The sequence below is a fragment of the Cupressus sempervirens genome, chromosome 1 (genome assembly GCF_028749045.1).
Source record: "Cupressus sempervirens isolate cs-2001-9-10 chromosome 1, ASM2874904v1, whole genome shotgun sequence".
Classification (NCBI taxonomy): Eukaryota; Viridiplantae; Streptophyta; class Pinopsida; order Cupressales; family Cupressaceae; genus Cupressus; species Cupressus sempervirens.
The window spans coordinates 221,602,938-221,625,641 of NC_143118.1; the positions used below are offsets into that span (position 1 = coordinate 221,602,938).

The 22,704-nt window shown below is 35.2% G+C and overlaps 1 protein-coding gene across 6 annotated transcripts in view; it reads right to left on the reverse strand.

Annotated features, from left to right (window-relative positions):
• LOC149576950 (NAD-dependent protein deacylase SRT2-like) overlaps nt 1–22,704 on the reverse strand; it is a 221,316-nt gene that overhangs the window by 179,592 nt on the left and 19,020 nt on the right. For all 6 annotated transcript variants that reach the window (XM_089821252.1, XM_089821222.1, XM_089821243.1 and 3 more), the window contains 3 exons: nt 14,748–14,808; nt 14,235–14,493; nt 13,971–14,036 (listed from right to left, as the gene is read on the reverse strand). In XM_089821252.1, the coding sequence (XP_089677378.1) occupies nt 13,971–14,036; nt 14,235–14,493; nt 14,748–14,793 (371 nt within the window). In that variant the 5' untranslated portion in view covers nt 14,794–14,808. The remainder of the gene's footprint in view (nt 1–13,970; nt 14,037–14,234; nt 14,494–14,747; nt 14,809–22,704) is intronic.

Below are 22,704 nucleotides of genomic sequence, written 5' to 3' on the forward strand. Positions count from 1 at the left end.
TTAACCAAGATTTACAGCAACATAGCATATGTAGTCATAAGTCATCAGTAGCAATCAACCTTCGACCTTCGAGACATGAAGTTTTCGCAAAGGAACAAACCATACCTACATACGCTTATACGGAACAAAACCCTGGTGGATTGACTTCAGATGGCAGTGGACATATACGCCTGTATAATACAAATAATGATTTTGAGCCACCTCATCCTTGGAAATCACCGTAGTTGGACACTAAGGCTTTAAAGGTTTATATATATATATATATATATATATATATATATATATATATATATATATATATATATTGTAAACAAGCACAAGAACGATGAAAGACATGATGATTATTAAGATCATTTACACAGCCAATGGCCCTAAACATGTGCTTCTTCGAGGTTCAAAATTGAAGAACAATAACCATGTTATACCATATGCAAATCTCCCCAAGACTCATTATTCAATATGAGCCATTACACAAAATTGCTATCACTATTGTCCATAATGAGAATCTACAACATAAATGAAAAATGCATGATCATATGCTCTGGTTGACTAAATCTATGATACAATCTATCTTGCAGGAATGAGATGATTCAAATTATATATGATAATCTGCAAATCATGGGTCAAGTGTGCATCAGGATGAATTCAGTAAGTCCTTGAGAAGTGGAATTTTTCATTTTGAACCTCTCCCAAGCTGTCTGAGAAAGAAGGTATTCCTATTTTACTGATCCGCAAGAAGCTATGATCGAAGCATTTACTTTGTCTACAGTCGGCTAACTTCAAGGGGGCATAAATTTATCTCAACGGTGTCTTGTTAGATGTCGAAAGCAATCCTTCCTATATGATGCCATTTGAAATTTGGAAATTGAATAATTCCAACAAATAAAACAAATACCATCATGAGTTTGGTATACGTGGAGGCCAAAAAGACAAGGTTTTTACAACAGGACAGTGGTATTATAATCCCCTCTACAAATAGTGATTTAAGACTTCCAATCATACACCGTCACGAGTCACACATTATGGCCAATACAAAAATCACAGAAAAGTCAGAGAAATCCATTAATAGTCAAATGATTCGAAGGAAAGTTTGTGTAATAGGAATTCTCATTGCAGGAGCCTAAATATAAAAGAAAAATAGAAGTCATTGTATAAAAATCATGATAGACATAAAGCGAATAACCATAAATTAAATTATAATTATTAGAGATGAAAGAGTGTAATTGATTTATGAATCTTCATTTTAAAGGTCATGTCTTAAATATAAAAGGGATATAAATGGGGGAGAAGAATAGTAAGAACAAGACATATTCAAAAAAAGATTCTACAAAGAAGTGTTATATATTTGTTTGTATGGAGGGATAAGGAGCTTAAATATTACTTTGTAATATGAATTCCAATATTTTATTTTAATAATAAAATAAAAAGTCCTTTGTTTATTTTTGAAGGCATGGAGAATTAAACTTCAGTTGATTCGTCCTTTGTAATTATTTTATAAAATTCCATAAATAATTTTGGTCAAATAAGTGGACAAGGTCATTTATGACATTTTGAACTCGATCATCACAAATATTGTGAAATATTTAATTGAATCTATGTCCAGTCTGCCTCCCCAACCTTAGGAGTTGAAGCACAATCTGGACTAGTTTAGAATTGCACATATATATTTGATTCGTCGCGTCTTGATCATTAAATTGTTTATAAGCTTAAGTGAGTAGAATTTTATAAAGATGTATGTGAAAATCTTCATTGTAGTTGACTCTGTTGCCCAAATAAGTTAAAGCATTGGTACTTTTATCATTGAAGTATTGAATTTATATTTGAAGTCAAAAAATCTACAACTTCCTTCTTACACAACTCAAATCCATTGTTAAAAACCTTATACAAAACATTCATTTCAAACTATCACATTACTCTATATTAATCGAGTCCAAGGACTTTGCCAACTGAAGAACTCTCCAAAGATTAAATTTGCTATAGAAAAGCTCTGAACCAAGTGATTAGGTTTGAGGAGAAGGTCAACCTACCTAGGTGTAGCAGAGCTTTAAGTGTAGGGGAATCAAGGTGATTCTTGTTCGTTGGCCAAAATTGATTGTGGAATCCTATCAGAGAAGTGGCAAGCTCTTGGATTTCTAATCTGCAGTTTTGGGAACCAACAGCAGGAATACCAATTGCGGAAAGTCCTCGCTCTCATTTGAATTATATGGAATGTAACAATGTCGAAGTTCTTTTAGTTAGAATTTTGGCCCCCGAAACCAGTCCAAATATAGATGGGACTCATTTAGAATTTTCCACAAATGTTCTAATATGCGACTTCTTTATTGGCTCGGGTAAAGCATAGTAGAAACTTGTAGATTTCGTGAAAAACCTCATGCTTTAGCAGCTTTTTACATCCTATTTTGATCTTTCAACCTTTTCCGAACATTTCAAGCTACTTTCATCTGTGTCTTTGTTCATTGTAGTCACCCATAGCATCCCTCCTCTTTAGTTATTATAAACAATTCTTTACATATATCTTTACCAGCATTTTTGTTGGATGTTGAACAACTTAGCTAAGAAAACTATGAGATGTCATTGAGCATAACCTCACACAATTTTTGGATGTATCTAATCCTGGAGAGAGCATTACCTTTGTCATCTCTGCACATAAAATACACAAATCAACAGAGCTACTGCTATACATCAGGAAATTGATGTTCTTAAACATTTTCCTCAATTCGATCTAAATCTCCTACGGTTCTATTCATCAACGATCAATAAGGGACTTTAACCATTGATAACAATCTTCCACGAGTGTTAATGCGCTGGACTGGTGAGTACATTCTAGGTCGGTCCTCGCCTCTCTTTACAGCCACATTCCTAGTCAATCCCTCATCTTTTGATGATACATCGTTGCAGCTTCTTGACTGATATTTTCACATATGAAATACTGTCAATTGTATCTGACTGGACCTGCTTAAATCTATAGACTCTATCCACTCATATAACTAGGCCGCCAAATATGAATTTTCCTCCATAAAAATTCCCCATAAAATTAATGGAAGGGGTGGACACAGTGAGCATCTTGGAAGACATTAATACTGCAGCGGTAGAAGGCATTGAGATTGAAGGTTACTTTCACAGCATCGGCCTGCTATTTCTCTGGCCCTATTGTGTTCTCAAATGTAATATCACAAGCCATGAATCTTTTAAGTCAAATGCAGAATTCAATCACAAGTAACATCTAATTTTCGGACTTGATCACAGGTCTGGAATAACAAATCTAACGTCCAATTTTCCAAGACAACACATGCGATTTATCTTTTGAAATATTCATCTTTTCTATGCTCTACGATCCCCATACTGACTCGATGTAAGATAGATTTTATCTACCTATGTACTTATTCTAACCACTCTTGTTATGGCTTCCTTGCCACCAATAGCTCTTGCCATTTTCTTTCCTTTCTTATATTTGCAGCCTTGCTCTGAGACCATGTTGAGTTCTATAAGATTATATTCTGCAAATGTAATAACATTGCCATTATATTGGGTGTGTTCCAATTGCAGATTTGAATGCTATATAAATATCCATAGAAAAGACATGTCTCCTTGATAATTTATAAATTAATCATTAATTAAACAATATTAATATAACATATCTATATATATATAAGTAGATATATATTAGTGCTTGTCTTAATTTATGATTAACCAATGACCATAGAGGGATTATTTCTAGGTCAATTCAATCCGATAGAAGCTACAACCTTAACACCAGCAAGTGTCATCACCTTCCCCAAAACTCCATTTACTGTAGATCTATGACAAAGCTACAAAATAAATATATATTTATGGCCCAAATCTTAGTAAACGATAAAAATTATATACATACAATGTACACACACATGAACACATGCATATATGTACATATATTATATATGTATGTACATATACATGCATAAATATACATACACACATGTATGCACACTTGCACATATAATCCCCATTACCTAAATCTAGGGAAAATTGTTTACCATACCACAAACCCATTTTCCATCACCTCAAGCAAAATTGCAATAACATAGATCTATGACAATGTGTAACATCCGGTTTCCCGGCTCTAAATTAACATCTATAATACTCAAAGAAAACAATTATTACTTCGTTTCATAGGAAGACAGTTATATCATTCATGTTCATGTGAATAAGATTTACTGTTAAAATTAGTTAGACAAAATTTCTTAACTAAAAACTTGAAATACCATCAAATGAAATTACAACAGAAATTGAAAACCACATACCTCGAAAAACTGAGATCGAAATCAAACTAGGGATGCTTCTGCAACCACTCGGGTTATTCCACAAATACACTATAACAATTTAACATGACGACTATCATCTAAAAACCATTATAAAAATCAAATGATGATTACAATTAAATACCACTATATTTAAAATTAGGGAATCACATACCACTGTATCAGTTAGGGCATTGTTTACCATTGGTTCATTTAGGGCTTTTGATACTACTAATACAAATAGGGCTTCCAATACCACTAATTCAAATAGGGCTTCCGCTACCACAGATTCAAATTGGGCATCCGCTACCACGGATTCAATTAGGGCTTCCGCTACCATGGAATCAATTAGAGCTTCCACTACAACGGAATCAATTAGGACTTCCGCTACGACGGAATCAATATAGGGCTTTAGATTCCTTTCCTTCTAATTGCTTAAGTGGGTTGACGGCTTCAGAGCTTGGTCTTTATATTGTGACTCCTCTAATTTGATCGGATTATTTGTGTCAGAAGAAAAGGGCTTTGTCCTTGCTTGGTAACCCGTAGATATGAATGTGAAAGTGTTATGGAAAAAGACAGAGTGGAAATGTTTTCAGTCGGATTTAAAGTTCAATCTCTCCACTCTATGTAAACGCAGAGAGCTCGATAGTTGACACTTCGAATATGTTTGGGATGCTCTGAAAACAGGAGTTTGGACTCCACTATTGGTTCGGATTTTCGCACGAGCAAGAAATGTGGAGAAAAACGGAGGCAATAATCTCAGTGGAATCACTTGCAAATGGAATTAATCTCAGACTGGTCCAATCTCAGTTACATGAGAGTCACTGATAGCGGAAGATAAAGATGGAGAGTAAGAGGTGAAAAAGATAGATAGCCGATACAATCATAAGACTCTAATATAAAAGAATAACTTGGCTCATTGGCTTCCAACAGTTACAAGAAGGCTTTTCGGTTCCTCCAAAAATTCGAATTCCAAAGCATTAAATCGATTAAAACAAAAAGAAGGAAAGATAAATAAAAGGTTGAAGAATAAAGTTGAAAGATTATACAATTCAAATCGTCAAATATTAAATCAATTTTCATGCCAAGTGTCAATTGGTTAAAAGTAAGAAATTATAGTTTGAATTTTATAATTCAAACATTTTTATATTTTGAACATTATTATAATCACTTATTTACTATGTTCCCCCAAGTTTCCGAGACGGGGACGGCAGGGGAAAGCGGGACGGGTTTCCGGGACGGCATTTTTTTTTGCCAATTTTGGGGACAGTGGGGGACGGCAAATGGGGACGGCAAAAGTGACATTTTTTTAAGTTTTTTCAATTTTTTGTGTGTTAAAAAATTGGGGACGGATGCAAGTCCCCAGTGAAGTTTCCGAGACGGGGACGTCCCCATCCCCGAAACGCTGGTTTTTTTGGGGGGGGGACGCGTCCCCCGGGAACATAGCTTATTTAAACTATTAAAGTATAATGTTGCCAAATCATTTTTATATTTAAATGTACGAATTAAAATATTTACTATAATAATATGATAAAAGATAAATTAAAATCCTTGAGATACGGTTTATATTTTAACCCAATTATTTTATTAATTTATTTAAATAACTCATGCGGTTCCACAGATGTATCCTATTCCAAGTTGCTAGGTCCTCTACCCATCTGCCTAGTGATGGTGACGCTCCTACCTAATTCTTTTTTGACAATGATTCCACCCCTTTGACATGCTTCCTGCAAGGAATTTCTCCGTAGTTAAATTATAAATTATTTAATCATAAATAATCATAATGGTTAACCTTCATCTCAATTCCATGAATTCATGATTAACGATCAACTAGCATGTTTTCTTCACTTGAAACCATAATGACTATCTTACCATTTCGCCAGATTATAACAAATTAAACTGCCAATTGACTTCATGTGAACCTCAACGGCTATATTTCAAATTAGGTCAAAAATTGGGATGTAACATACCATTCCCCTTGCAGTTCATCGTCCTCAATGAACTTAAAACTATAACGAGCATTATAAAGGAGTATTTTAAAATTGGAATGTAACGTACCATTCCCCTTGTGGTTCATCATCCTCGATGATCTCTGCAAATTAGACGCTAAAAGAATATTCCAAATACAAGATATATATATAACATTGTGATATCATCTCTTTTCTCAATTGGGTCAGAATCAAAATCATAATCGAAACTCAAGATCCATTCTTACTTTAAAGTTTTTAGAAAGATACTTGCATGGCAACATAAAATTAAACATGTACTCAACTGAGTTTGCTTTACCGTAATGGTGGTCATCTCAGCATCGGTTGAGCTGATTCTATTTCATATTCCTTTCATACTCATGTAGACACTCACCATATCATTAGTTCGATTCCATATTGATATCTTCATTTAAGAGGATTTTCAGGGTTCAATGACTGAAAGTAAGATAAGTATTCAAAATTGAAATCTTCAGCTAGCAAGTTCTAGATCATTACTTGATCATAATTTAAATCACTTATACGTACCATCGGGCATATGACATTCATTATTGGGTAGATCATCCTTGCAAATTTACAGATCACCAGGAATGGGTAAGTGGATCCATGTTTTTCCATTTATGTGACTTCAGTCTTCATGTCCGTCTCGTAACATTTCGTTAGAATAATCATCTCATGATAGAATACAACAGCTTAATATGTAAAATCAACATCATGCGTATTATACATGTATAGTAATGTGTCAAAGAGTAAAAACATGATATACTATGCAAGATCATCATACATCAAATCGAGATCATAAGCATTTGAAACAATTCATAAGATTCTTATCGAGTGGCTCATCATTCATATGCTAGTATTTGGAAATTCATCTTTTCCCTTTGTATAACTTAGGCTTCCATGCCCATCTCGTCAAAGTTTACAACTGTAAACAAGCATTGATAGTTCCAATTATGCAAGTGTGTTTACTCCACACTGGAGCACAAAAAGATCTTGTCTTTTAATCAACATCAGAAAGGATCATGGTTCATAGTTTTGTTTACATTCAGTTCAAGTTCAAATAGGTAACAATTTATTTCTGCCATTAATTGTATAAAGAATTATTTAGCCATCACGATGGGTTTAAATTAGTGTTACGGGACTCGGACTCGCCTCTAGCTCGGAAAGTCAAAATCCGACTCGGACTCGGCAAGGACTCGGAAAATTGAAAAATTTATGAAATTCAAAGATTTTTAAGGATTTTAAGATTGTTTCATGCATCTTTTAGTCAATTAACATCAAATACACAATAATTGAGATAAATAGAACCTACTTAATACACACACAATTTTGCATAGATCACATAAGTATAAAAGCTAATTTCTGAAGGAAAAAAATTGAAAAACACAATATAAAGTTATAAACTATAAAATAATAAACATAGTGTCACTCTAGTGTCAAAGACTCAAATGTCTACAATATTCATGGATTAAAAAATCCATGGTATCAAATTCAAAAGTTCAAAACATATATCAAAATAACAACTAGAAGACAAAGGCTCATAGTAGTCTATGTCCTCCTACGAGTGCACCAAAGATAAGTCATGGAAGACTCTAGAGTCATCCTCTCTCCCTATGTCTGAGGTTGAGCCTGAACCTCATCCTCATCCTCCTCCTCATCCTCATCATCATCCTCATCCTCACACACATAATCCTTGTCATCAGACTGGGATCTATCACTCCTAGCCTCAGGGTCCTGCACTCTGTACCCTCGCGCTCTAGCCTCCTCAACTGCCATCGCTACTGCCTCAGCCTCCCGATCCACCTGATCTACGCACTCCACATCTTCATCACTGAAGACAAGATCAGCCATCTCTATGTTCCACTCTACATTAGGATCAACATTCTCTAATACAATCGGTGATGTATCGGTGCCAAGGATCTGTCTATGGCGAAGACGAAGGTTGTAGTGAACAAAGACAAGATTATTTAATTTTTTCACTGCCAACCTATTGCACTTCTTCAAGTGTATGTGCTCAAATAGACTCCAGTTATGTTCGCATCCTGATGCACTAGATGGCTGGCTCAAGATGCGAATCGCAATCCTCTGTAAATTTGGCACCTTTGTGCCAAACATCTCCCACCATGCATCTAAAACAAGAAAATTTTGAATCATATCAATAAATTTGAATTTATCAAATTAAAATGGTAATAGAATTACTATTAGAAATTAGGATGTAGAATCAAAGATTTTTAGTATTTACCAGGCATCAATTCTGTCCTATTTTTCTTGCACAACTCCCATGCCAATAAGTCCCCTTGAGCTTTCTTAAACAACTCAATCTCATGGACTATAACTGTTCCAATTACTAAATCAGGTGACATTCTCTCTACAACATCGTAGAGGCCGCCCCACACCCCATCATCAGCCTTGAAATGTGGGCTAAATTGGTATACTGGATTAAGGAAGTAGGCCGCTGCATGTATAGGCCTGTGAAGTAGATTGTGCCAACGTCTATCAATGACATCCCATATAGGCCCATACCTATCTGGATTCCCTATAAAAATAGAGCGAATGGCCTCCTTTATCCTATCTATGCCCTCATAAATGTAGCCCATTGAGGGCTTCTCTCCATCAACAGTTCGTAGGAGAACAACAAGCGGCTTTACAAACTGCAATCATTATGAAAGTGGAAAAAGAAATAATCAGATTTAAGTTTTTTTTTTTTTAAATGAACAATAATTTATAACATAATTTCATAAACAAAATAAAGTTGAAATGAAGACAAAAAGGAAAATTACTGTCACAATATCAGCAATCGGTGTCCAAAAAAAAGCCTCATCAAAAACATAATTAGTTGTCCTACAGTGGTCTTTGCATATGATGATGCAATCCACTCCTCACTAACAAACATGCGTCTCAAACCTCCCTTTGAATCAAGCAAAGATTTCAATGTGAGAAAATTGATTGCAAATCTAGTGCCCCCTGGACGAGACAACTCCTTTTGCTCATTGTGTTTTCTCATGAGGTTGAGGACCCATCTATGATTATATATGAATTTGCATACACTCCTTCCTCGCTCTATAACTGTTTTTATCCAAGGGAGTTTACCAAGATCCTCTAACATGAGGTCAATGTAGTGAGTAGCGCAAGGGGTCCAAAATAAGTGAGGGTGTCTCTCCATAAGAAGCTTTCCTGCAACAACATAATTTGCTGCATTATCTGTAACTATTTGCACCACATTCTCCTCACCCACATCCTTTATCACTTCATCCATTATCCCACAAAGATATTCAGCATTCTTTGTTTTTCCTGAAGCATCAATTGATTTCAAAAAAACCGTGGCACCTAAAGAAAAAGAAACAAATTAGTATAATGATTACTAATGAATCATAATTTATAAATTCATAATTTATAAACTTAGTCACTTAAGTTCAAGTTCTACTTATAAATTTTTAATGTCTAAGACTCTAAGTACAATTACGGTTTACCTGATGAGGAGACAAGAAAGTTGAGGAGTGTTCTACTCCTTCTATTAGTCCAACCATCAGTCATGATGGTGCAACCCTTCCTCTTCCACACCTCACGCTGCTCCTTGATTTCAACTTCTACATCAGCCACCCTTTGGTTCAAAATAGGGACTCCTCGCTCTTCAGCACTAGGGGCTTTGAACCCTAGACCACAAACAGCAACAGCATCGATTCTAATTTGCCAATAAGGGGACCTAAAACAAATAGAATAAAATTTAAAATTAAACAAATTAGTATATTATAAATAAATTTGAAAACAAAATACAAATTAAAATAAACAAAATAAGCATATTATTGTCTCTTGAAAGTTGAAACTTTGAAAGAAAAAGAAGACATAAATTTAAATTTAAATAAGTACCTTGTTGCATTGAATGAAATGTTGTTGTAGATGAAGAAGTCTCCAAGTGTCAATTTTGCATAATCATGTTTATCCTTGTTCCAACCCATGCCCTCAAACGATGGTTGTGCACCTGGAGCCGTGCATGGAGCAAACATGGAATCAAGTGTCGATCTTTGCTTACGAATGTGCGGCCCAATAGTCACACTCATAGAAGCAGTGGCATCCATAAGTGGAGTAGGTGATAATGGAGAGCGAAAACTAGAAGATTCCTGTTGGGCTCTGGCTAGTTATGCCATTTCTTCATGTTGCTTCTTTTTCAATTCTTTTTTCTCCATTTTTTCTCTAAAAGAGTTTGCATGTCTCGCATAACATCTTGGAGTACATCTTTGCATTTTTTAGCATCACGTCTAGGTATATTTGCTAGGTGATACTTAATCTATTTATTCCTCCCCCATTATATACTACACCGCAATGCCAACATGTAACAACTCCCTCTTTGTGCCTCGGGATGGCATGTTTCCAAGCCCTATCCCTTGCTATTGCAGTTGGGTCTGCATTAGGGTTAAATGGAGGCCTAGTTCCACTTCCCTCACCCTGAGACATTATGTCAAATTTCAATGTGTTTGCTGCTAGCCTGCTACAATATGAATGTAAACAAAATGAGAAGTAAAAAATAGTAGATAGTAGTAGACTAGTAGTAGAGACCAAACAAATTTAAACAAAATGAGAAGTAAAAATACTAAAAAATACAAATGTAAAAGTTTAAAACATATTACAAAACAACACAAAGAAATGCAACTTGTAGCTTACCTCTTCAAATTTGCACAAAGTCAAACAATGGAAATGCAAGTTTGTAGAAACCTCCTCCAAATGCTCCCTTAAGCTCCTCTCAATGCTTTAATGCAAGCTACAAAGATGCACAAACTATTAGCAATCAATACGGGAGAGCCAACCAGTTTGCTGATTTTTCTCTCAAAACCCTAATATTCTTCTCTAACTCTTTCCTCTCTCTTGTGAGCACAAGCAAATGGTTAAATGACCTTTTTAGGTCAATAATATGTTACAAAAACCAAAAAAGTCAACATAAAACAAAGCATTTTTTTTTTTTTTTGCCTTTTTCCTTCTTGGCCGTCGGCGAGAGTCCTAGCATCGAGACTCGTTGGACTTGGCGAGTCCGAGTAGACTCTGCCAAGACTCGGCCGAGTCCGAGTCCAGAGGCAGATTGCCTTGGAAATCGAGACTCTACCTTAGACTCGCAAAGTCTTGGTCTGACTCAGCGAGTCCCGTAACACTGGTTTAGATAACATTTTTTTTTTCAAGATTATATAAACTGTGTTTGGATTGCGCAAGCCTCGACCTTGAACCCTATTCATCCCTCATACATTCTAACCTATTAGAATGGCTTCCTCAGAATGTTTATCAGTCCGGCCATCTGAGTAATCAGGTCGGTTGAAGTCCCAACTGTTATTCTCCAAAATAACTGAAGCGTCTGGACAATCAACAAAGATCACATGTTCAGCACATCTGCCTAATTTCTACCCTGCCCAAGGATTTCAAGTTGGGTCTACAAACCCAATCTCCACCACTCGACTTGCCAATCCTTTTTATCTTCTTAATTAGGTTTCGTCTTTATCATATTATAGTTTATACATTTGTTCATTTTATATCATCTCAACCTTCCTGGCTATTCTGAATGTTTTTCCAGTGTGATTTTTCAATTTTGATTGCAATATCCAATTTTGCAAAAATAAATCTTTTTCAACATTGCATTTTCAATTTCTCAGAAACAACATTGGACCCAAGGTTTCAGCGTTGAACCCAACGCTCTAATACCATATGTAACATCTGGTTTCCCAGGTCTAAATTAACATCTATCATACTCAAAGAAAACAGTTATTACTTCGTTTCATAGGAAGAAAGTTATATCATTCATGTTCATGTGAATAAGATTTACCGTTAAAATCAGTTAGACAAAATTTCTTAGCTAAAAACTTGAAATACCATCAAATGAAATTACAACAGAAATTGAAAACCACATACCTTGGAAAACTAAGATCGAAGTCAAACTAGGGATGCTTTTGCAACCACTTGGATTAGTCCACAAATACACTATAACAATTTAACATGATGACTATCATCTAAAAACCATTATAAAAATCAAATGATGATTAGAATTAAATACCACTATATTTAAAATTAGGGCATCACATGCCACTGTATCAGTTAGGGCATCATTTACCATCGGTTCATTTAGGGCTTTTGGTACTGCTAATACAAATAGGGCTTCCGCTACCATAGAATCAATTAAGGCTTTCACTTCAATGGAATCAATTAGGACTTACGCTACGATGGAATCAATTTAGGGCTTCAGATTCCTTTCCTTCTGATTGCTTAAGTGGGTTGACGGCTTCAGAGCTTGGTCTTTATATTGTGACTCCTCTTATTTGATCAGATTCTTAGTGTCGGAAGAAAAGGGCTCTGTCCTTGCTTGGTAACCCACAGATATGAATGTGAAAGTGTTATGGAAAAAGACAGAGTGGAAATGTTTTCAGTCAGATTTAAAGTTCAATCTCTCCACTCTATATAAATGCAGAGAACCCGATAGTTGACACTTTGAATATGTTTGGGATGCTCTGAAAACAGGAGTTCAGACTCCACTACTGGTTCGGATTTTCCCAAGGGCAAGAAATGTGGAGGAGAGAAACGGAGGCAATAATCTCAGTGGAATCCCTTGCAAACGGAATTAATCTCAGACTGGTCCAATCTCAGTTTCGTGAGAGTCACCAATAGCAGAAGATAAAGATGGAGAATAAAAGCTAAAAATGATAGATAGCTGATAAAAGCATAAGACTCTAATATAAAAGAATAACTTGGCTCATCGGCTTCCAACAGTTAGAAGAAGACTTTTTGGTTCCTCCAAAAATTCGAATTCCAAAGCATTAAATTGATTAAAACAAAAAGAAGGAAAGATAAATAAAAGGTTGAAGAATAAAGTTGAAAGATTAGACAATTCAAATCATCAAATATTAAATCGATTTTCATGCCAAGTGTTAATCGGTTAAGAGTAAGCAATTATAGTTCGAATATTATAATTCAAACATTTTTATATTTTGAACATTATTATAATCACTTATTTAAATTATTAAATTATAATGTTGCCAAATCATATTTATATTTAAATGCACGAATTAAAATATTTACTATAATAATATGATAAAATATTAATTAAAATCCTTGAGATACAATTTATATTTTAACCCAATTATTTTATTAATTTATTTAAATGACTGATGCAGTTCCACAGATGTATCATATTCCAAGTCGCTAGGTCCTCTACCCATCTACCTAGTGATGGCGACACTCTTGCCTAATTCTTTTCCAACAATGATTCCACCCCTTCGACATGCTTCCTACAAGGAATTTCTCCGTATTTAAATTATAAATTATTTAATCATAAATAATCATAACGGTTAACCTTCATCTCAATTCCATGAATTCGTGATTAACGATCAACTAGCATGTTTTCTTCACTTGAAATCATAACAACTATCTTACCATTTCACCAAATTATAACAAATTAAACTGCTAACTGACTTCATGTGAACCTCAATGGCTATATTTCAAATTAGGTCAAAAATATGGATGTAACACAATGCTACAAAAAAATATCACTAGGGCCCAAACTAAAGTGAGTTGACAGAGTTAGTTGTTTTCAATGCGATCTGTGCAAGAAAATACAGATATCATTATAATGGATACTCATAATGCACATAACTTGAATATGAAGAAAGATTTGATGTTTCATGTCACCATCTGCACAGTTAGGAGGGAAGAAAGACAATAACGGAATAAATACAACCTTCTATAATCAGGTATTCCACATTCCGTGCTAATGCCAGCTCCAGTCAAAACCACAAGCTTTTGACTGCACCCTTGAGAAGCCAAAAAGAATAATGATAATTAAGAAATGTTCTACATCATAGAAGTATAAGAGATTTCTGATTTAAATACACACTAATTCCAATTTCCTAGTACACTAAAAATTACAAATGAGATAGAATTCTGCCAAATTTCAGTAAAAACATTAAATGCATGAAGAGAGATTCTCGTAAGCAAAAAAGACCTGTGTCCCACAAAATTATAGAGGAGATGAAGATGTTTGTTGGTTGGAGGAGCTGATTCTGGAGCTAATCTTTTGTCCATTGGGATTTTGCGGGCCTTTTCCCTTGGATCTTCTTTTGTGATAGTATTGACAGAACTCATGCACTTTCTTATTAAATGAGCTCCAGCATACATACCAGAAATTCCTTTACTGAATGGTCCTACTTGAATGATCTTGTGCTTTTGCAGAAAGCTATAACATGACTTATAAAGACACTGACCTATAAAACCCAGAAATAAAACATCAACTATGACCCCCTTGAAAATAGAACACCAATTATTATTAGGAATAAAGAGCCAAAACATTGAAATTCTGATATGCAAAACCATAAAGTCTTATTATCTGGTAAGCTAGAAGCTCCCAGAAGATTGATATCCAAAATACTGTAAATGCTTGTTCAAGAAGTGACCATTTTTTGTGCAGCTTTTGAAACCCTACAACAGCACAAAGTAATTTCAAAGCAAAAAAAATCACCTCCTAAAATCCTGTTGTGTTTAAGTCCTGCCATGTATATGTACATTTCCCTTCTCAATGGCTGCATATAGGTGAAAACCACAATTAAGAAATAATCTATAATCACCATTGCCAATCAACTAAAATAATTGGTAGTGTGATAAATGTAGACATGCATGTGCACAAAGTGAATAACATTCTTCTTATAAGAAGCAGCATGTACTGCAAGTATGATTGATTTTTTAAGTGTTTCAAAAATACTGGAGACAAGAATAATATATATTAATTTAAAAAGAAACAAAGAAACTTTTCTAATAATGGAATTGATTATAAAGGTGAAAAGAAATTCAGATTTATATTCTCAGCTGAAAAGCCAGCCAAGGTCGCCCTATTAAATAGACATTAACAAGGAAATGAATAATCAAGTGGAGCCACGGTTATGCTTAAAGACATGCAGATTGTTGTCATAAAAGGATGGAGGAAGCTTAATGTGGGTGGTCTCTTCTAATGCTGATTATGCAATGAAGTCTAGTAAAGTGTTCTCTTGAAGATTGAAATCAATTGTTGTAGAGATAAAGTGGCTAGCTGAAGGTTATGAGTGGTCATGTTCTCCCACATTAATAGAGAGAAGTCAATAAAATGGGAGAATCGGAGGCCAAAATGGGTGTTATGTGTTGTCAATTAAAGTTGCTCTAGAAAGACACTAGAGAAGAAAGCATCCAAACCACTTTCAAATAATCCAAGTTACTATATTCAGTCAATTCCCACCAAATTTGGAAGTCGATTCGCCTCAAATTTGAATTCATTTTGAATTTTGTTCTAAAACAATGTTTCCCTGTGTAATTCGCTGGAAATTCAGTCAAAGGGACCCTGGATGACTTATGATAGTCTGCAGCAACTATTCACTTGTCAAAGTGCACCCGGAACGAATTTGGTGCAATTTGGGAGACTGACAGAAGTTTTGACTTTTCTCAGTTTTAATTCTTTTGTTTTAACCAAACAAAACCTAACTTTATAACACTAAGTTTACACTGCATTCGTTCTCACGCAGACATTCGTACTTACGCAGGTTTTTGTTCATGCAGGCAGTCTTTTTTCTTCAGAATAGCAGGCAGCATTTTTTCTTCAACTTTCCCTAGAAGTCATTTTTGTTCACACAACATGTTCTCACTCTCAGAATAGCAGGCATTGTTTTTACTCTACCATTTTCAGAGGTACCCACAACTGACAGTATTTTCATCTCTGTTTTCAAAGATCGGTGTTTTATGCTTAAAAAGTTAAGTGCATTAAACTGCATTTATGCTTATCTACAAACAAGATCTAAAATGTTCAAACAAATTGTTTAAATGGTATGCCATGTAATACAAAACAACATATAGTCAAACAATATTCCTAAAATGGCTGTTCTTGGTATTTCACCAAATAAAGTTTAAATCAGTTACTTGATTCCTTCTATCGTATTATTACTCCATTGTAGCATTTTCCGTCTAGCAGCATAGAGGCAATCATCTAGCAGGGATTTGTGCACTTTTAAGTAGTGTAGCAGCCACTTTCTTCTAGCTACACTGCTACAGGTAAGGCTTTTTTAATTTTTTTAAAGTATCAATTATCATTGATCAAGTTATAAGATTAGGAACTTAATACTTAGTGTTATTTAATTTATTTTTATTCATGAATCATTTTTGGTGCTTTGTTTGTTGTGTGTTCTCGGTAGATTTAAAGAATGGTTGCAAGTGGTTCTAACACAAAAAACCCACACTTCAAAATAGACAAATGCTCCCCATTATGGAAATATGTGGAAATGGTTCGACCAAGGAGGCTATGTGTGGATTGCAGCCATTGCAAAGAAGAATCTAGTAGGTCTTATGGTAGAGTGAAAGCGCATTTGTGCATTATTCCTCATAGAGGTATCAAATTTTGTACAAGGAAGCCAAGGGTTGACAGAGTGCTACCTAAAATCCTCCTCCCAAACCACATTGTAAACAAATACATTGAAGAACAAAAACAAACAGAAAAAGTTGCTGGGAGGGAAAATTCTTCTCATCCGTTGCATAATGGTAGGATTTCAAAAAATGGAAAAACATTATCTATGGCTTCAACTACCGCTCCCAGTGAACCACCTGCAGAGGACCATCCATTCTTGCATTCTTCTCAACAATCAGATGTAAGTAAGAGAGCAATGCATCCCTTGGAAAGATCATTTCAAAATGAAGCTAGAGACATTGCCAAGGGAGCCATAGCTCACTGCATTGGCAACAAATGGTGAGAACAATTAATGAGACTCTAAAGGGGTTCAAGGGCCCTAGTTATGAAAAGCTACGCACCATTTTATTGCATAGAGAAATGTCCAATGTAGACACTTCCATGCAGCCCATCAAGGATTCATGGATTAAAACAAGTGGGACAATGGTATCTGATGGATGGAAAGATGTAAGAATCATCTCTTGGTGAATGTTATTGCAGTGTCCACAAGAGGTGCAATGTTTCTAAAAGCTGTAGATTGTAAAGGAGAGGTGAAGGACAGTCCTTTCATTGCAAAAAATCTCATCCAAGCCATTGAGCAAGTTGGCCCTCAGAATGTTGCTCAAGTAGTAACAGACAATGCCAAGAATTGTAGGGTTGTCGACTTATCGATTAAGGAGTGTTTTGAACACATTTTTTGAACACCTTGTGTTCCGCACTCACTCAACCTAATACTGCCAAAAATTGGCACTAAGATTGAGTGGATTAAAACAATGTATGAAGAGGCACAAGAGATCCAAATGTTTGTCATGAGCCACTATATGATGCAAGCCATATTTAAACAATTCTCAAAATTGGAGCCCTTGAAGGTAAATTAAATAATTTAAAATTTTAATATGTTTTAGAAATCTGGTCACTTTAGTTTAATAAACTTTCTGTGTTATTAAATTACAATTTTAATCTTGATTTTACTTTATTATTGTTTTGATCCTAAAATAGGTTGTCAAGACCTTCTTTCCCTCCAACAATATTGTTTTGAGATGCCTTGTCAGTGCTAACTGGAGCATATGGAGGCAATCTAATAGTGCCAAGGCAGCTGCCATTAAGGCATTGATACTAGATGACTCTTGGTGGGATCATGTTGAGTACCTTCCGAAGTTCACCTTGTTGATGTCACTGATGTCAAGCACATTGGTGTGAAGGAAATTTTGTTTGTAGAGAAAGATTGGAGACAAATGCACATTGACATTTGATCTGGTCATTCACAATCAATTTGAAGGTTCTTATAATACCTAATCTCCCATGTCAGACAAAAGAAAACTGGAAATTTGAAGATCTGAAACTTAATGTTTTAATCAGAATGGTGGTTATGTTTTTTTGTTGACATTTCTAAGACTATCAAAGGACAACTTTATCATTAATATTGGGTACTCTACATGGCAATCCTCAGCGAACAATATTAACATCACGAGAACAAATCTCATGTTAAATATACCTCCTTTCAATGCTAAAAGACATTTCAAATTTATATTGAATGCTATTTTGTATGTGACATCTGTGCAAAGTCTTGACAACATATCTGTTCGTGTTTGCAAACAATGATAAAGAATATTTTGCAGCGGTTAATTTATTTCCAAAACTAAAAGGTGACTAAACAGACTATTTTTGTCTTTAGTGACAGGCACACAACCAGGTCCTGATGTTAATATATTTTGGCGATTCAATTAAGAGAGTTGAAGTTGTTTATAACTTTATACTATATATTAGTTTGAAGACAGTTCAAATAGGTAAGCGAAGTTATTTTACCTAACAACCACTATGTTAGTTGAAAACTGATTCAATTAATCTGCTATTTAAAGTGATCAAAAGAATATGAGAAATAACAACAACAAAGGCATTATAGGAAGTGTGTGTGCATTGAAGTCAAAAATATAATTGAGAATTATGAAACTGTGTCGAAATAAGGATTTCGCTGTTTGTTCCTGCTGACAAATAAACAAAGTTGGAAAGAACATATTTAAGATATAGACAGAGTGACAGCCAACTGAGGATAAAGTCATGTTTGAAGGATTCCATTGGTTCCTCGTGTTTAACAGAGGTGATATCTACATTTCTTTAAAAATTACATTCTGATTTTATGGATATATATTGCTGAATGTTAAAGGTCTGAAAAACTGGAATTTCTGATTTTTGCAATGTAAGTATGAATAAGCCTATACTGCAGTCATAACAGAAATTACAAACTTATCTTTAGATTGATTTCATTCTACAGGGTAATTACTGCACTTGGTACTGAAACATGTTTGAATATACTATGTTAGAAGATGCAGATTAGGATAATTGATTGTGTCAGGGTTGCATAAAACTGAACTTATTATTCAATTTGTTGAAGTGTAATTCTGATTGAATTGGTATTCTGTAATGAATTGAGTTGATGCTCAGAAAATAAGTGCTTATTTCTGCAAAAGGTTGAATAGGGATTTGGAGATTCATTAGAATTGCAGTCCTTAAAACATTGTAAATGGTTTGGTGATGTATTAAAGGGTTTCGAGACTCCATAGGGTTGGAGCACTTAAGATTGTAAGTGAAGTTCAAATTTGTGAGGCTGGATTAGGACAGTAGCTCCTAGTAGTTGTGGTGTTGGTGGTTTTTCCCGCATTGGGTTTCCACGTTACTTCTAGTATCTTGTTTCTTGTGCACTTTTATTTTGATGCTGATCTCAAAATGAAATGCTCATGATAGTAGACTAATCAGCAAATCTAAATTGGTTTCAAAAGTTTTTATACACTCCTAATTCACCCATCTGTAATTGTGTTCTACACACCGAGCTTATGTTAAGCATGATCTAATACACTTACATGGATAGGCCTTGCTTGGGTGAAGTACATGATGGCATTGACTCCATGATTAAGGATGTTAACAATATCATAAATGAGAGAGGAAGATCATGATGAAAAGGTCTTCAAGGAGCTATAGCTAATCATGGTAGAGAAATGGAACAAAATGACTACCCCTTTGCATCTACATGCCTTTGCATTGAGCCCCAGATTCTATAGCCAATTGGTCCTTAGGGGGAGTACCACTAGAGTTGCCCCATACAGAGATTGTAAAGCTGTTCAAGGGTACAAGGCACCTTCAAACACTCTTTCCAGAGCACCTATGACCTATGGACAAATGTACCAACATCTACAACCCATTACTATCAGAATTTCTAAGTTCTTGTTGATGAATATTCAGAACTCTTAACTCTCTAATTTCAAAACTATTAATCTTGATAGGTTGCTAGTTCATCATCATTTGAGAGGAATTGGAGCACATAATCCATCCACTCAATAAAACGCAACCGACTAAACTCCAAGAAGGCAAATAACTTGGTCTTTGTGCATTCAAACTTGAGACTCTTAACACCAGAGAATACTTGCAAAAAAGGGGAGGCAAAACATTGGAATGTTGAACTAGAGTTTGCAAAATTTGAAGCCCACTTTGATGCACTTGCAATTGATGATGATATCACAAACTACTTGGTGATGTTGAAGCTGACCCTGAGGCTGCTAGTTTTGATGCTAGTGGCACTATTTGTGCTTCTAATCAGCAACTACATAATTATGATTGTTGGGTGGATATTTTGCAACCGACAGTTTAGGTAAAATTCAATCACAAAATATGTAGACCAACCACAGCGTATTAGACAAAGTCTCTCCTGCCTTAAATGGAAGGCTCCCCCTTCTCACCATTCCTTGGATCAACTCAAAGTAAGCAAGAAGTTGAGGAATTTTGAAAGGGTATTACCAATATTCTTTCATCTTAACTTTGAGAAAAGAATCCACTTACCAGCAAAGCAAGCAATGGGCAAGATGAAACTTGTAACTACACTTCTATCTAAAGTTGTAAACGATGATACCGATAAACCAACATTAACTCAAAGGCTAGCTAAAAGCGTACCAATTTGGCTCTAAGTTTGGTCTTAATCTATGCTATAAGAATGACCTTTACTATTGGGGCACAAAGACATCCAGAAGTAAAGAATTCTAACAATTTTTGTGAATTAAGAAAGAGATACAAGCAACAGTCAAAGCTTCGACTTTGATTGCTTCCTAACTCTTTATACTCAGTTATCAAGATCACAAAAACACATGAATCAAAGATAACAAATGCAAATCATAGTCAAAGCTTCCAACTTACACAAGTCAGAATTGTACTCAATCAAAGTTCAACTATGATTGTTTTTTGTATTCACTTTTCTTTCAAAATAGTACTATACAATCAAAGTTATGCTTGCACAATTTCTCTAGAGCTTTCTTGCATACAATAAAAGATGATTTTTATAATGAGTGGGCACTCCTTAATATAGGCAAAGGAGTTGAGAAAAAGGAGGAAAAAGTGGGAGCAACTCAACCAACTTTGACCCAGTCTAACTAAGGAGAGAAATTATTGGATTACATGTCATAAGAACATGCAAATTGTATTACATGTAATTACACAATTTTATGCAATACATACTCTCTAACTACATGCAAAAGAAGACAGAAGTAGACAGAATACTCCTAAGGATTATTCTGAAGTGCCTTGTATTTGGCGATGCAATCAGCACTGTAGGAAGATTTGAGATCTCCATTGATTTCATTATGGCCTCGATCCCATGAAAATAAAGAAAGAAGAAGACAAAAGTAGACGGAATAATCCTAAGGATTATTTTGAAGTGCCTTGTATTTGGCGATGCAATCATGCACTGTAGGAAGATCTGAGATCTCCATTGATTTTGATATGGCCTCAATCCTGACTGTATCGATGTATGTTGATCTTACAATCTTGTAGTTTGCTGCAATTGGATCCTATAGATGCTTTACCATTGATTTATATGCTGCAAATCTATTCATTGTATGTAAACCAAATTCCTTGGAATCAAGTTCAACATTGACTTTGTTTGTGTATTTTGAAGTCATTTCTTCTGCTGAAACCAAATTATCATGTTCAATGAGAACAATGCATGGTATTGGTTCCAAGTTGCATATGAGATCTATTTCAAATGTCTAATAATCTTCCAAAGCTGCCCGCAATTTGGTCAATAGTTTTCCCGGTTTCTCTTCCTTGTGTCCCATGAGACCCTGGCATCTATAAAACATCTCTGAAGATGGAATGACTTCACATGCCACCATGCCATCCAAATCAATATTGGCTATCTCCTCCCAATCTACCAAAAGTTATTTTAGAGTGTTGGCTTCTTGATTCATAGAAATAATCAAGTCATGTATAGTTTCTTCAATTTCTCTAATGCGTTCAAGAACTCTAACTGCATTGATGATGGCTTGCACTCCTTCTAAGACAATTTCTCCAAACCAAGCTTTCGCTGGTTCAATCAGTGTTTTCTCCTTAGTTGTATGAGAAGTGGTGGCTGCAGGCTGTGATGACGACTATTAGATAGCCTCATTTAGGCGAATGACTTCTTCCTTAAGCTGATTTTTCCTTTACCAAAGCTCATGATTGCTTCTAGGCAGATTAGTAGGTGCATCTTGAGCATCTTGCAAACACTGCAGCCATGTTTTTTTACCAAGATTAATGTTGGTGATCTTACAGTCTAAACAATTAAGTTCCTCAGTTGGTTTATCTACTAAGGGCTCTGCAACTTTAGCATATTTAGTTTTCTCAGACCCAACCACAATTCTCGAAACAACTTGTCTTCCAAAGATTTGGATTTGGTCTTCTTGACAAGCAGATTGTCTGGAGGCAGCACTACTTTCCTCCTCTTCATAGTAGTCTTTCCCAACCATGCATGCAAACTGAAACCGTCATCAGCTGAATCAAGAACAATGGCTATGGTAGACATTGATCCTGATTGTCGCATCTAAGGACGATGAGACAAGCAAAAGAATGATTGGATGAACACTCATGCCTTCCTCAAACGTTAGAACCAGACTTTCATAGCGAGGAAGCTTCATAGTTGTAAAACGAAGCTATCGTAACTATAAAACTATCGATATAATGAAGGTGTGAATGATGAAGATTATTTAAATAAGGA